The sequence below is a fragment of the Mustela nivalis genome (genome assembly GCF_964662115.1).
Source record: "Mustela nivalis genome assembly, chromosome: 9".
NCBI classification, from domain to species: Eukaryota; Metazoa; Chordata; class Mammalia; order Carnivora; family Mustelidae; genus Mustela; species Mustela nivalis.
The window spans coordinates 109,541,222-109,558,104 of NC_139028.1; the positions used below are offsets into that span (position 1 = coordinate 109,541,222).

Genomic DNA, 16,883 nt, shown 5'->3' on the forward strand with positions numbered 1-16,883 from the left:
CTCTTTTTGTAGCTTGCTTAACATTCTTTTTATTTTTAGTTGTTTTTAATTATGGTTTCTTTACAAACAAATGCACACATTTAATGTATATGTACTCCCCTGATGGCCAGCACCATAACTGACCATATCCATCAGCTCCAAAATTTTCTTGTGCTCTTTTGTGGGATTTTGCTTTTTTGTTTTTTGATGAGAACACTTAAATGAGATCTATCTTCTTAACATATTTTAAAGTGTACAATTCTGTAGTAGTAACTAAGTACTCTGTTGTACAGTAGATCTCTAGAACTTACTCATCTTGCATAACAAAAACTTTATACCCATTGAAAAACAAAGGCCAATTTAACTTTACTGCACATTCAAATCACCGGAGGAAATTTAATAACCCACCCCCCACCTCCAAATGTACCAGATACCACCCTACAGCAGTTAAATCAGAATGTGGTGAGAGTTACAGAAGAGTGGAGGGATGGGGTAACCGGGTGATGGGTATTAAGGAGGACACGTACTGGGATGAGCACTGGGTGTTACATGCAAAATAAATCGTTAAACACTACAACAAAAACTTATGATGTACTTACTATGTGCTGGTTAATTGAACATAATAAAAACATAAAAATAAATTTTAAAAAAGAACGTGGTGAGAGCCTGGCATCAATAGTTTTTAAAGATCTCTAGGGGATTCCAATGCAGAGCTTCTCTCTAGTGTAACAGAAGCCACAAGATTCTGGTAACTGCTTTTGCATTCAGTCTGATGTGATAGCTCGTGTTCTGTAGCCTGTGGAGATGACTGCTGTAAACTTGTGGAAAGGGGAACTAAAGTTCTGGTATTATTATAAGAGCTGTTTTGAGGTCACAGACACCCTAAGAGAGCCTCACGGACTCTGGGAGATTCCCAGGCCGCACAGGGAGATGGCTACCTTACAGTACGTTTCCTTCTGCTGACTGAACCACCTGCTAAGTATTAGGGATCTTCCTTCTGTCATCCCAGCTGTCATGACTGCCGTCTGAGGCAGGTACATCCAGCCTGTGTCACAGACATGAAAACTGAAGCTCAAAGTGGTCGATCTTTCTGAGACCACAAAAGGAAGTAGGGATTTAGAACCAGGATTTGAGTCAACATGCTTAACTCCAAATCTCATTATCCTGTGCTTCTTTTGGCATAGAAAACACTTAGCATATGCAGAGAGATAAACTATCAGGTTTTCATTTCTGCCGTAAGCTGGAAGGAGAAAGGCCTATGGGTACACATGTGAGGGTAGGAGGCAGGGGAGTGAGATTCTAATGAAAAATATCTATTTTAAAAAATTTTTCCAGTGGAATTTTATTCTGATGAAAAATATCTGGCACCTGAGTGAGGCTGAGAAGTGTGGGGATATTTAAGGGTGAGAATCCCCATCACCTAACGGTAAGGGCTTTTAAGTTAGACCTAGGTCTAAATGTTAGTTTTGCGACTGAAAGTTTAGTGGCTTTGCAAGTTATTTAACTTTTGTGAGCTTTAAATTCTTAGACTAAAATGCAATAATACCTACCTAATGGGTTTGCCATGAACCTTAAATGAAACGTGAACTATCTTAATCAGTGCCTGGAACTTAAAAATCACACAGTGAATGGTATGTTTTCTTATAAATGTAAAGCTGAGGTTTTCTTGCTTTCTAAATATCACTTTATCATTTCTGCAGCCAGTTTCCCTCATTTCCTGATCACTAGTGCCCACGATTACAAAATGGAATCGATGCTATAGGTATTAAATGGAAAGTGCTTGGCACAGAAGAAAGTGCTTGGCTCATTTTATTTGCCTATGGCTCCACTTATTGGTGGAGCATAACAAATAGCATGGAGGACATGGGGAGTTAGAGAGGAGAAGGGAGTTGGGAGGAATTGGAAGGGGTGGTGAACCATGAGAGACTATGGCCTCTGAAAAACAATATGAGGGGTTTGAAGTGGCGGGGGGCGGTGGGAGGTTGGGGGAACCAGGTGGTGGGTATTAAAGAGGGCACGTATTGCATGGAGCACTGGGTGTGGTGCAAAAATAATGAATACTGTTATGCTGAAGATAAATAAAAAATAAATTAAAAAACAATTTTTCAAGGAGTCCCTCGGAACATGGAAGGCCTTGTCAGCTACACAGCTCTCCTGATACTAGAGAGCCTGGTGAGAATCATCGGGGTGGAGAAAGAACTGAAGCAGAATTGGTCTCTCTCACAGTAACCAGAAAAACCAGCCCCACGTTCAAGGGACATCTAGACCAACGGCTGAGTAACGCAAGGACACAAGTAATTATGACATAGAATGCAGTTTCCATAGGAGAAGCAAAATGTTCTAAACAAAACAACAACAACAACAAAAGGAGTGTTAGGAGCTAAGGGGAATAAAAGGAAGGTAAATATGAACTAAAAGTTCAGTTAATAAACTTTTGTGTACACTCGAAGAGATCATCGTCTACAAGCAACAGGGCCACAGGGTAATGACAAGAGGGGAGAGGAATTTTAAATGTGTAAATGTTTTACCTAATATCCTCAAATGTTACAGAGAAAAAAAAAAAAGTATGGAACACAGGGAGTGCTAACTGACAAATCCAGACTGCAGTGGGGGTTTCAACACAGTCAATCCAAACCAGCAAAGACAGAGTGAAAGTTTGTTTGTTTATATAGATTCAAATTCAAGTTTATTCAGGAGGAATCACCCAAGAGCTATCTAACTGATCTCACTGGCACAAAAAACAGAGTAGCAAATACTCTGAGGGAGACTTGGAAAAACAGGGCTTACACAGAGAAAAGGATATGAAAACTCAGGTTGTGTGAGCCCAGTCCAAGCCTCACTGATGCCAGCCAGGCATGTGCCAAATTTCCATGCCAACTACATTCCCGTGAGCACCCATCATCCTGGACTCCAACTCGAAGCCTCACAATCACCCAGAGCTCAGATCTCCTGCAATTATCACCCCTGGCACCAACATTCAAGGACTCTAGCAGATGAACTGAAGCTTCAACAGATGGCAGATCTCGTGTTTCCACTCTTCTTTAAGATTTACGAGAGGTGACCGCATGCCTTTTGACCATGGATCCTTGATGACAGCAAGTCATTGGCTCTAACCCTCTAATCCAAACCACTGCAGAGAGGAGCAGAGTACGGAGGTGGGGGAGAGAAAAGCTGGGAAGAGAGAGGGATAGAAGGAGGGAGGGAGATGGGAAAGCAGCTTTTTGGATCAGGCAAACAATTACCTAATTACAGCCTTGGGTCTCTAATGAAATAAAGGACAAGGAAATTAAAAGCAATGAAAAATCCACCATATGAACACAGTAGTTGTATATAGTGGGGGCAGGGAAAACAATATCTCTGGGCAAAACTTACTTTGATTCCTTTCCCACATATTTACGCTTTCCTGGCTACTGGCTTCCTCCATTCCCTCACTTGATCTAGCAGTGGCATAGCTCCAGGCCAGACTGAAAAGAGAGGGGACACAAGGAAACTAGACAGATGGAAGGAAAGGACAGGTGTTGTAAGTAGAAGGGCTACTTCAGTTTGCATCCCAAAACATGGAATTCTTGCCTCAAGCTTCTGAGGATATATTCTACAGCACCAAGGTATACTTTTAGGTCATTTCCAGTAAATCCCACACAAGACATACATGGCCCCACTAGAACCTTAAGTGTGGGTAAACATGGACAATATTACCTACAATGCTCCCAAACGTCCGGGCTTAATGATTCCTGAATCTCTCTGCTTAGACGCCTTCCTCCCACCTACTCACTCCTAAAAGTGAAGTAAAAAGGTAAAAGTCCTAACAGCCCATCTTTAGAGAATTTCTAGGGCTCTTCTTGCCCTTGGGGACCCATCATCCACACCTGCTTACAGGGTGGAGACTGCAAAGTTCTTCTAATTAAGGTAGCGTAAAGTACACCAGGCAGTCCCCGGGGGTCCTTTTCAAGAAGTGAAACCTCCTGGTAAGGCAGAAACTTTTTTGTATATCCTTTGGCTCTGGTCAGTGTGCATTAAACCAAAGTGATTGGGGCAAAGGCTAAGGTAGCAGAAGCCACTGATTTCCTGTCACCTGGTATCTATGAGAGGCCCCAGACCTGCCTTATGTCACTCACCCCTGTGTACGTGAGACACCAGCAGTGGAAGTGAACTCAGCAGCAAGCATCTGAATCAGCCACACGCCTAAGGCCTTGGACACTCAGGTAAGGAACCAGTTTTCTTTGTTTAAGCGACTGAAAGGGAGGGAGTGATGGGTAAAGCGTTGGATGGTTTTGGAGACTAGAGATGCTCGGCTTTCACTCATGGGTTTCCCTGGTCAGGATTTTCTGGTTGTCACAATCTGAGGAGGGGTACCAGAGCTTGCTGCCCACCCACTCCCTTAACCACTCCCTCTCTCAAGAGAAAGCCTGGTCAATGAACTAGGAACCAGTCTACAAAAACAGCAGATTGCAGCATGTAGACAAGAGCGTGGTTACTGAGCTCCTGGGCTCAAACTGGAGCTCCATCACCTATAAGCCTATAGCAAGTTACAAACCTCTACCTATCTTGGTTTGCTCACCTGTAAGATGGGAGCAATGGTACTACCCACTGCTTTATGTAAGATTACATGAGCTAAAATCCTAAAGCTCTTAGAACTACCTGGTTCTAAAGAAGAACATAATCAGCCATGGCTACCATGAAAATATTTCAACTTCTCTTGTTTTGAATGCCTTTGTCTCCAAAGATACCCTGCTAGATGTGAATACTCTGAGATGTTCTTAAACATCACAGGGTAACATTTTCTGGAGGGCACTGGGAGGCCATCAAACTCCACACAAAAATCCTGCCTCAAATCTATCACAGAAGTCTACAGTGAGAGTGGGCACGGCAGATGAGGAAAACTTAAAGAAGGGCCACCAAGATGAGTTTTAGCCACGTCATTATTGTTTCTTAAAACCAGTATATAATGTGATTGCCTTTCCTATTTCCCAAAAAATGGCTTGATCTCGCAGATCATCAAGTAAGATGAAATGATCACCTTTTGGTCCAGCATCTGAGGATTTAGATGTAAATCTTCCCTGAGGAAGAAGCTCAGTTTAACATTTATTGAGCTCACAGTACACACAGGAAACAGGTTCTCTATCTAACCCTAGCAGGACATATGTTAAGAAATGTACACCCCATTAGAGGAGTTACAGTATTAGCTCATGAGAAAGAAAACAGTTGGTAACAAGGAAAGAATGCAGAGAGCTGGGGGCTTTGCAGAAGTCATGCCTGGCAGTCTTAGGTGATGTGTCTAATCGGGAGTTTGGCCATGGAGGGGCCGGAGGGGATCATTTCAATGTGGACAGGGTTCCAAGAAGAAAGCAGGAGATGTGTCCAGATCAGTGGTTCCAGCAGGGAGCGACGAGGGGCAGCTCCAGAAGGGTTGCAGAGCTGCACTATGAAGGCCATGGGGGGCCATATATGGGTTTCCCCAGGAGGCAGTCACAGCCCAGACAAAGAGTTCAAGCTCAGGATGAGCAGGTCTTCAAGTGGTGATTCAGGGCCAGATCTAGCATCCCTACAGAAGATGAATCAGACAAGAGAAAGACCAAAGGCAGAAGAGTAGGATTTGGGGGCTAAACCGGGAAAGGAAATGAGACTCAAACTCATCAGGTGACGTTGGACCTAGACAAGGTCCGCACACAAGATAAGATACTCTACAGAGGAAGAAGTGGCAGGACTTGGCCACTGACTGAACACAGAGATGAAGGAGCTGGAGAGAAACATGGCTCCTCCTTTTTTAAGTTAGGGGACAGGGGAACAGAAGTAAAGTCATCTGAGCGGTCATGCCAGGGGGAGGACCACAGACTCTGCAACACAGGCCTCGGACAGAGCAGCCTCAGGGGAGTGGCTCTGGCAGCAGCCAGCAGTGAAGCCCGGAGAGCAAGTAGGTGGTGCGGAAGTAGAGGAACAGAGTAGAATGAGGAGCTTGGAAGAAGCAGGCTTAGGTAAGGCAGGCACTAGGCAGGGGCTGGGGACATCGCCAGATTGAAGGAAGAGGTTTTGGGAATGGGGACACTGCAGCACATTTTAATCATCCAAAGGTTTCCAATAATAATCATTATTGTTTGTTTAGTACATTATAAATTGCAAATCATCTCATGTTCTCAAGCATCCTTTGAATAGTGAGATGACAAAAGCGGCGAGCAACAGCGCTGGGACGAGCACTTTCTGTGGTACAGGACCACAAATAAAGACTGAAGATACAAGAACCACTTTCTCTGAGGGACTGACGTCCTGGCAGAAGGAGCTGGGCTGAGGAGCACAGGCAGAGGGAAAGGAAGTCAGAACATGCTTCCTCAGAGATAATACATGCATGAGGCCAGAAAGGATAAAAATGCAGAACTATTTTGAGTGACAAAGGAGGAAGTTGAGGTGACAAAATCTATGCAGCTTTGAACTTCTCATTAAATGATGTAATTAGTGGACCTAAAAGTCCTTATTTGAACCAAAACCCATAAAGGCTGTGAGATTTTCAGCAGCGGATGCACACAGAAATAGTGGTGCCTTTTAAAAATCAAAAAAAAAAAAAAAAAAAAAAAAAGATTTGCAGAAGTCACTGTGATAAAATGGGGCAGTGCCTGATCAGCGGAACCCGGATGGTAATATAGCTCAGTGAAAACAAAACCTGACTGTGATCACATTTTGACCAATGTGCCTGGTACCAACTAGGCTTCAAGCTCAACTGCGTGTTGGGCATTGTTCAAGTCATGGTGAACAGTAAAAAATAATGATAGGGCAAAGTTGCAGGAATCTATGATATCCTCAGAAGTACATGCTCTAACTTTATACATTCCCATATAGTAAAAATTTTATTACCTAGTCTACAATGCCCTGGCACAAAAATATGTGTATATTTTAGGAGATGATTTCCATAAAAAATGAAGTAGCATATCAAAATGGGTATGTTTGTGTTTATAAAATATTTTACAGTAATATGTGTCGAAGCCCTCGTGGAAATAGAGTTGCCGTAGTGAGACATCAATTTTAACAGCGAAATAAATTATTTCTCCCCTATGGTCATTTCTGCCACTAGCCACTGCAGACACACCCCAGTAGGACCTGCTTTTATAGGAGGTTTATCTCACCAATAATACAGACATAGCATCCGACAGTTGAAAAATAAGGAGAAATTAAAACAACACTAATCCAGTTATATCCTTCTTTTTTTTTTTTTTAAAGATTTTATTTATTTATTTGACAGAGAGAAATCACAAGTAGATGGAGAGGCAGGCAGAGAGAGAGAGGAAAGCAGGCTCTCTGCTGAGCAGAGAGCCTGATGCGGGACTCGATCCCAGGACTCTGAGATCATAAAGGCAGCGGCTTAACCCACTGAGCCACCCAGGAGCCCCCAGTTATATCCTTCTGTCCAGAGAATTGATGACCTTTGCTCTTGAAGTTGTCATCACTTAAAAAGAGCCCTCTGGAGAGGAGAGTGGGGATTCCAGCTTATTCCCTTTCTACCCATGGGAAAATTAACCTCTCTGGGCCTGCACCTCCCCATCTGCAGAAAAGACAAATGCCTCCTGAGTAAGGCAGGCGTTGGGTGGCCTGGCACTAGATGCAAGACATCCCAGGTATGCAGAGCGTGCTCAGTCAACTGCTGAACTACGTAGTCTGGCCACAAGGCAGCAGAAAGAGCACAGCCTCAGGGCCACGATGACTGCCTCCCGGTTCAGCTGTCTCCGAGTGCAAAGTCGGCAACAAACCACAGCCCATCCCTGGGCGGCAGCTTCCTCATTTGTCAAATGAACAGAATGGTTTCTGAGGTTCTAACCAGCTCCAAAAACTCTGCCTGGTGATAAGAATCAGTCTGTAAACTCCTTCATGGGCTATATTAATACATTCCTTTTCGTCAGTGATCTCGTTGGGTGGTTTGTGGTGCAAAGCACCAAAACCTCCAAGACCACATGACACTTGATAATTGAGAAGTGAAGCAAAAGCAAGTGCAAAGCACCCAGTCAAAGACCCCTCTCTTCCCTTCATCCCATGGTCCTGACTAATATTCTGTTTTCAATTGCTTTCTAGGCATCCAAATAACACATCCATCTGAAGAGGGGAGAGGCTCCTAAGTGAAGGGCTGAACCTGTGTTCTGCACAGGGTCCAAAGCAGCCATAGATACCTCGTTAGATAGGTCCAAGCCCTCAGTCTCAGTCTCCAGGAGTCATGTAACTGGGAACAAGTGGCCTAACTATTCCATGTCCATGTCATCTTTTCTACAAAATAGGATTTTGTAGAAATTCGTTCCTTGTCCACTCTGTGAGGCTTAAATGAACTCCAGATATGAAATCTTTGTCATTATAGAGTGGGTGCAAACATGAGGGCTGGGCGACTCCCAGGCCCCTGTCCCACAGCACACCTACAGGCAGCCAGCTGGGTGTGACTTCAACAGAATAAGCAGGCAGGAAGAACAGCCTTGGTCTCCAAGGCCCCTTACATGACTTAGAGCTGACAAAGATGACACCAAAGATATGTCCCTAAAGAGAGATTCCCAGGGCCCAGGAAAGACCCAATAGAATTCATGTAAGTAATTGACATAAACAACTAAATGCCAAAGGGAAGCACAAGATGAAAAAAGTTGAACAGTCTTACAACATGAGAACTGGAAAGAGTCTTGGTAATAATCACTAACTTCAGAAATGAATAACAAAGAATTCTAAGAACAGACCGCACTTCCTACTCTCTTTCCCTGTACGAGGCACTTTCATATGCCAACTTCCTTATTTCTCACAACGTGTCTGTGACAAGGGTACTGGGTCTCATTTTTCCAATGGGAAGAACAGAAACTAATGCTCCTGAAGGCAGTAATACTAAGCACTAGCAGAGCAACAAAACAGGTAGTAATTATTCAGACTTGGGTACTTTATACACATTTATTTCCTCCACTGTGTTAAGAACTATTCAATCCACATAACAAGAGGGATAAGGTCTCTGCTTTGATGGGATTTATATTCTAGTGGGGAGAGACTGCCAATAAACAAGCAAGCAAACAATTGAGGGGATTCCCCATAGTGGTAAGTGCCAAGAAGCAAAAAACTGGGATGATGTGCAAGATCACTATGGACTGAGAATTCGAGTAAGGTCTTCTGAGGAGTTGACATTTGAGCTACACCTGAAAGAGAAGACATTATTCATGCACAGACCATCAGTCTAAGTATTACAGAAACCCTATTCTATAAGACAAGAATTATTATGCCCATTTTATAGTTGAAAAACCTGAGGCCCAGAGAATTCAAAGAACTTACCTGTAGTTTCACAGCAAATAGCATAATCACAATTTCAACCTCAGCAACCCATCTCAGGAGGCTACAGTCTTAATATACAACCTTAGAGAGCCTCCTTAAAGTGATTAACTTGAGGTTGCAGAGTTGGTGGCAGAGGAAGACTAGAATCAGCTCCTACGGACCCTAAGGACAGTCCTTAGTATACTCCTTCATGATGCCAATGGACAAAAGCAGATAAGCAAAAGGACAAGGACAAGTCACTAATGAAACACATTTTCCAATATGAGGGTGTAAGAAAAGCTTCCAGACATGTGAAACATACAGGACATGCAGACAGATGAGCATGGATTTCTCTACAGTGACAAAGTGTGCCCCAAACATCATTGTCAAGAATCCTGGCAGGGATCCCTCGGCCCACAGGTCCTTGCCTGAGATGCCCTTCAGATCCTGTCTCCAAACATAATAGTAGGCTTTGCCTCAGACCCAAAGCCACTGGGAAGGTGCGCTTTCCATGAGACTCATGGAAAAAATATGGAGAAAAGTATTCAGGTGCATGAGACAAGTTCAAAGACGCTGAAAATCCTATTTTCTCTCTCTCTCCCCCCATTTTATTATTTGTTTTATTTTTAGGAATTCTGAGGGTGAAATGACAACATCCAGAAATTCAATGAGTGGGATTTTTCAAGCAGATCCTATGAAAGGCCCTACTGCCACGCATCCTATTCAAAAAATAATTCCCAAAAGGATGACTTCAGTGGTGGGCCCTACACAAAACTTCTTCATGAGGGAATCAAAAACAATGGGGGTAAGTCAACTGCACTCCATTCTGTATCCCAGAGACTCTCTGGCCCACAAAAACAGATGCTATTGGCCAGGTAGAGAATGCAACCCAACTAAAAAGTATTTGATCTAACCCAAGGTGTTCTTTATATCTGACACAATATGCCAAATCAGGGATGCGCAGAGAAATTACCACAGTGATCTATCTCCTTTTGACTTTGTGGTTTGCATATTTAGGGGTTTCCCACCCAAGTGTGTCACCAGCATCTCAGACATATTCTCCTTGGAAATGACCCAGGTGGTGGGTAAAATGGATCTAAACTACAAAGGGTTTTGGCACCTTCGCCACTTCCTTTAGACACTTTATGCAACCCCAAGTCAGGAGCCAGAGCTTCCTGCCTTACCTTTGTTTTCCGACTTGGTGATGACTTCAGTTCATCATCAGTGCCCCCATTCTCTCTCTCCAGGCTGTCCAGATTATGAATGGGCTCTTCCACCTTGCCCTAGGCGGTCTCCTGATGATTCACACAGATGTTTATGCACCTATCTGTATAACTCTGTGGTATCCTTTCTGGGGAGGCGTTATGGTGAGTAAAAACTAAAAAACATTTGGGAAGTGATGCAGACAAAAAGGTTAAGGAAAGTATATGGCTGGGAAATAGGTTATGAGGCTAAAGTAATTTAGTGGAAAGAGAGGTTGACTAAACTGAGCATAAATCCCATTGGAAGTCAGTGATCACACTTCAAGGGAATTCAGAGAGAGATGCCCTACCAGGATCTACACAGGGAAGGAAGATTGTCCAAAGTTGGACCTCTCCAAAATCAATATGGAGATGGGGGAGAAGGCACTAAACATTTGAACTGTACAGTTGGGTGTTTCAGAAAGCAGGAAAACAGGGGGACATTCCATTCCCTCCCACCTGGTCCTTCCTCCTACAATTCTGTGTAGTTATCATCATAGATGGTAAAATTAGTACCATCCCAGATGAATCTCCTCTGGCTTAACAGCAGAGCAGCAATTTTTTTTTTTAAATTTATTTTCAGCATAACATTATTCATTGTTTTTGCACCATACCCAGTGCTCCATACAATACGTGCCCTCTCTAATACCCACCACCTGATCCCCCCAACCTCCCACCCCCGCCCCTTCAAAACCCGCAGATTGTTTTTCAGAGTCCAGAGTCTCTCATGGTTCATCTCCCCTTCCAATTTCCCTCAACTCCCTTCTCCTCTCTAACACCCCTTGTCCTCCATGTCATTTGTTACGCTCCACAAATAAGTGAAACCATATGATAATTGACTCTCTCTGCTTGACTTATTTCACTCAGCATAATCTCTTCCAGTCCCGTCCATGTTGCTAAAAAAGTTGGGTATTCATCCTTTCTGATGGAGGCATAATACTCCATAGTGTATATGGACCACATCTTCCTTATCCATTCATCCGTTGAAGGGCATCTTGGTTCTTTCCACAGTTTTGCGACCATGGCCATTGCTGCTCTAAACATTGGGGTACAGATGGCCCTTCTTTTCACTCCATCTGTATCTTTGGGGTAAATACCCAGCAGTGCAATGGCAGGGTTATAGGGAAGCTCTATTTTTAATTTCTTGAGGAATCTCCATACTGTTCTCCAAAGTGGCTGCACCAACTTGCATTCCCACCAACAGTGGAAGAGGGTTCCCCTTTCTCCACATCCCCTCCAACACATGTTGTTTCCTGTCTTGCTAATTTTGGCCATTCTAAGTGGTATAAGGTGGTATCTCAATGCGGTTTTAATTTGAATCTCCCTGATGGCTAGTGATGATGAACATTTTTTCATGTGTCTGATAGCCATTTGTATGTCTTCATTGGAGAAGTTTCTATTCATATCTTCCAGAGCAGCAATTCTTATGGCCATTTCATGTACATGTTTTCCAAGCTTCTAACCTTGTCTGGGTGTGGTATGGGGCAGCCATGTTTATAACATCATTACACTTCCATAGTTGCTACTATAAAGATATGCCCAGAATTGAAAGTTTCAGAACAAAGAGAGATCAATTAAAACAAGAGTTTCCTCCATTTTATGGCCTGCACGGTAGACAGAAGGATGAGAAATAATTGCCATCACTTCCGGTAGCAGCCAACATTTTCACGGAGTGCCTATGGCCTTCACGCCAAGTCTTTCCTTCCATACTGATTCACTCCTCATTGGCATCAAAGTCATTTAAATCACTGTAAACTCCAAGGAGAAATTCCACAAATTTGGGGGGGAAAAAAGAGCTAAAAATAAAAATAAAACTACCAAATTCACAGTTGTTAGTATTCACTGACCTGAAAGCATGCATTTTGCCTCTGGTCTTACTTTATTCCTATCACAGCTCCCCCAGTTAGTTGAATAAAAGGCATAGAATGAACATAGTTGAGCATGAATAAAGGAGAAATGTGACTGCTGAAAAATGAATGAACACTACAAAAATGGCTTGATAGTTTAATGAAGGTGGTTGGAAATGCGGATAGCTTTTTTACAACCAGTTCTCATTGTGAAAAGTGACCTCCCTCTCTGCCTCTCTCCCTCTTCTCCCATGTTGCCCATGCCTTCCCCACCTACCATCTCTTTTTTCACAGTATATCATTTCTGGATCACTCCTGGCTGCAGTGGACAAAAACTCCAGGCAGAGTTTGGCAAGTAATCCTATGTCCTTCTTTCCCCACATCAGAGAAATACCTACTTTCTCAATGGAAAACAAAAAACCCTTAAAGACCTTTGGGATCAAAGTAGTACTGCGTTCTCAGTCCCCAAAAGCAAAAGAAAGCTGCTGTGATGTTATTCATGATAAACCTGGAAATGAGACCTACACAACCTGTGTCAGCAGGGAGTTGGTGGCAGTGTTCTTGCCACTGTTGGTTTCCACTTGTTGGTATAGACCCAGAGGGCTCTATCTGCTCCTTCCCTCCCTACATTCACAGAACCACCTCACTTCATGTGATGGTTCCCTCCTTCCCTCTACCATCCTATGCAGACAGATATAATCTGAATACTACTTATATTCACTTACTTAACCGATATTTACTGAATGCCTACCAGGATGTTGGCAGTGGCAGTGGCAGAGAAAGGAAGTTCAAAGGTACAAAATAAAAGAATTTAGGATGAATCCTAGAATTTTCTCTCATAAACTAATTGGATGTGAAGGGGTAAATTGAGATGGGGAAGTCCAAGGAAGGAACACAAGTTAGAGATGGAAGGTTGTCACATTGCAGTGACAAGGACACTAAAACCACTGAGATAAGTGTGGTTTAGTAGGATTTAAGTGTACTGCCTTTCTGAGTCAGAGGGATGAGATCTAGAATTCCTTCCTAGATTTGACAGCCCAAATGAAATCAAACCCCATTAACAAATCTTCATGTCTCCATTTCAGGCCAAAGGGAAAATGATAATGAACTCATTGAGCCTCTTTGCTGCTATTTCTGGAATAATCTTTTTGGTAATGGATATATTTAATATTACCATTTCCCACTTTTTTAAAATGGAGAATTTGAATCTTGCTAAAGTTTCCATGCCATATATTAACATACACAACTGTGAGCCAGCTAATCCCGCTGACAAAAATTCTCTGTCTATACAATATTGTGACAGCATACGATCTGTTTTCTTGGTAAGTATGAAATCGGGTTTCTTTCTTTTTTTTTTTTTTTTTAGTGTGCTAAGTGGGTTTTTTGTTTGTTTGTTTTAATTTTATTTATTTATTTGACAGAGAGAGAAAGAGAAAGAGAGAGTACTAGCAGGCAGAGTAGCAGGCAGAGGGAGAGGGAGAAGCAGGCTCCTTGCTGAGCAAGGAGCCTGACATGGGGCTCAATCCAGGACCCTGGGATCATGACCAGAACAGAAGGCAGTTCTTAACCAACTGAGCCACCCATGTGCCCCAGAAATCAGGTTTCAAGGAAGAAGTTTAGTCTTTTTATTACAAGTGTCAACTCTGGATCAAGATATCTGCTACTTACTGTCTATACAGCTTTTGGGCAAGAATTTTAACCACATTCTGCCTCAGTTTCTTCAGCTGTAATATGGGGAAATTAACGGTAAAACAGTAGGGTAGTTTTGAGTAATAAGTTAACATACACAAAACCCTTAAAATTGGTACACAGAAAGTGCTATGTGTTTACTCTAACATTAATTATTATTATTATTACTGGTTAATAATTATTAAGATGATTAAGATGAACACTGAAGAAGTACCTAAGTTACTATGAACATCTTTTGCCTCCATGAGTTTTTAGTGTAGAATTTGAAGGGGGAAAATGCGTCTTCCAAGTATAGACAGGTTTCCTTCGCCGTGATACCACCTAAAGCTGGATACAACTTAATCTGGGATTCAGTGATTAATTTTTCCTACATAAAACGGATTCAACTAATTACCGCTGCCTTATTTTCTATCAGCAACATGCATTAGCGATCTGTGGCATGCCAGCTGTTGTGCTAATGGGTTAGGGTTATAAAGATACTAGCAGTTCTCAAGGTCGCTCATTACTCACCTAATGAACTGACCTTTTAATCATTTAATTTTAGCAAACAGTAATTGAGTACCAATCATATTCCTTATTTCATTATTATATTTCTGCTCTCGTTTTTTCTGTCATTCTTCAGGGCATTTTTGCCGTGATGATGATTTTTACCTTCTTCCAGAAACTTGTGACAGCTGGCATTGTTGAGAATGAATGGAAAAACCTGTGCTCCAAACCTAAATCTGTAAGTAGTAGCCACCCCATCCACTAACACTCTCTAGGAAATCATGTCTACAAAAAATGATTTATGGAGAATGTAACCTCATATAACTTTGAGACTAGAAGCTTCATGAAAAATGGTCTTGGCAGATTTCTGGAAAGTAGAAAACACCTGATGAGGCAGAAGTGTCTTGAAATTCGAAATAAGTCTAAAGGTTAGACAGAGGATACAGTCCTCTAATACGTGCACTTACTAATCCTGAGTTCTGCTTCACTCCACGCGCCCATCTTGACTTTAATGATTCCATACTTAATGTGTAAAAGTGGGACAGCTCAAGGTTGAAGGCTGATAAAAGCACTGGTTCTTCCACTTAATTTCTCAGTATTCCCTCCCATGCACCTGCACCTTTTCATCAAATCCCATTTCCAAAACAATAGGTTGAAAGAGGCTCCACAATTGGGAGAGGTGAATACCCCAGTGACAGACTGATTATCAACTGCTTCGAACCACAGAACGTCAGATTAAAATTTAGAAAGCACAGTTCCTTCATTTTACAGATGAGAAAAACAGATTCTAGAGAAAACAACCTTCCCAAGGTTATAGCTAATAAAGGCAAATCAAATCTAGAATCTAAATTTCTCCATTCCTGCAGTGTTCTTTCCCAAATGCTGTGTGATCATTCTAGACAAAGTGACAAATATCTCCTGACCTTGAAGATGAGCTTTGATCCCCTGGGAAGTCAATCCTGGTATTTGGAGGCATATAGGAAATAACACAAACAGCATAAAAACCAGGAAGTATTTGATAAATGTTCCTAGAGTTTGTTGACAAATGTGCCAATGGTAAAGGTCAAGAAACATTTGTTTAATTTTGTGTCCTAGGATGTAGTTGTCCTGTTAGCTGCTGAAGAAAAAAAAGAACAGCCAATTGAAACAACAGAAGACATGGTGGAGCTGACCGAAGTATCTTCCCAGCCAAAGAATGAAGAAGAGATTGAAATTATTCCTGTCCAAGAAGAAGAAGAGGAAATGGAAATAAACTTTCAAGAACTTCCCCAGGACCAAGAACCTTCACCAATAGAAAATGACAGCATTCCTTAAATGATTTTTTTTTTCTTTCTGTTTGCTTTTCTTAGCATTAGAAACTAGTGTTCATAGCTTCCAAGAGACATATCCACCCCTATTTCCTGAGGCCTTCTGCAAGTATCCTCCAGCTGTCTCTCTGGCCTTTGCATGGAATGACCACAGCTCACTCACACTCGCACTCTCTCTCTCTCTCATGCAGAGAATACAGCCATTTCAGGTGACTGTGCTGGCACATTTCCTGTTTGGGGCAGCTTACTTACATTGGAATAAGGCAGGCTAGGTGTTATATACCACATGATTTCTCACTAACCTTTTCCTTGGATAAGGCTTTGTAGTAGTGGTCAGTGTGGTAATTCCATCTTTGCCCCTAATGAGAAAGATAAATGTGGGCTCCAGGCCATCCTGAAACTATCTTTAGTTCCTTCCACATCTACCTATTTTGTGAAGTCTCTTTTACTCTTAAGGAAAGTAAAAAATAGTAATAATGAAGGGCATTAAGGATCTATTCTATCTTTCTATGGGGCTGACACTGTGTCCACTGCTCTTAGAATGTCTACACCCCATCAGGGAAGCTCTAAGTGGCCAAAACCCAACCCCTTCTTTGTACAAACAGCACAGCTTATAAATGGACGTGTCTGTATCTGTCTTAACTTTTCCTAACTCCTGTTCTAGGCTCATGGTTGCACTGTCTACCTACCTGTTCTAGGCTCTTGGTTGCACTACCTTCAGTCTATAGGCGAGAAAAGAATCAAAGAAAATGCCATAACGAGTACCCCAATCTTAAATGATAATCAACAGTTGTATTTCTAAAGTAATTTCTAGTTCACAAAGTAGGTTATCAAATAATTACATTTGATATTCCATAATCAAGAGAAAAAAGGCCCTATCCATATTTTATAAATAATTCAAAAAAGGCTAATTTATAAAAAGGCAAAAGTAATTTGTCATGGTCACAGCTAGTTTTGAGAGCCTTCTTTCACACTCAGATCTTCTCACTCAAATCCTACGATGTTTGAAATAAGCAAACTGCCTGCATAAACTACTTGAGCAAAGTCAACAGGTTTTAATGAGCACCTGCTCTCTAACCAGCATG

General features: G+C 42.1%; 1 protein-coding gene across 3 annotated transcripts; it reads left to right on the forward strand.

Moving 5' to 3' along the window:
• The first annotated feature begins 3,843 nt into the window (after window positions 1–3,843).
• MS4A1 (membrane spanning 4-domains A1) lies at window positions 3,844–16,420 on the forward strand. Of its 3 annotated transcripts, none has more exons than XM_082684404.1 (7): window positions 3,844–4,181; window positions 9,859–10,033; window positions 10,476–10,595; window positions 12,611–12,667; window positions 13,402–13,638; window positions 14,628–14,729; window positions 15,587–16,420. In XM_082684404.1, exons 2-7 carry the CDS (start codon window positions 9,875–9,877, stop codon window positions 15,803–15,805), a joined length of 894 nt encoding a protein of 297 aa, XP_082540530.1. In that variant the 5' UTR covers window positions 3,844–4,181; window positions 9,859–9,874; the 3' UTR covers window positions 15,806–16,420. The 3 variants fall into 3 exon arrangements, with proteins under 3 accessions (XP_082540530.1, XP_082540531.1, XP_082540532.1); XM_082684405.1 differs by having other exon boundaries at window positions 3,952–4,181; window positions 13,402–13,467; XM_082684406.1 differs by having other exon boundaries at window positions 3,952–4,181; window positions 13,402–13,467; window positions 14,667–14,729.
• Window positions 16,421–16,883: the final 463 nt, after the last annotated feature.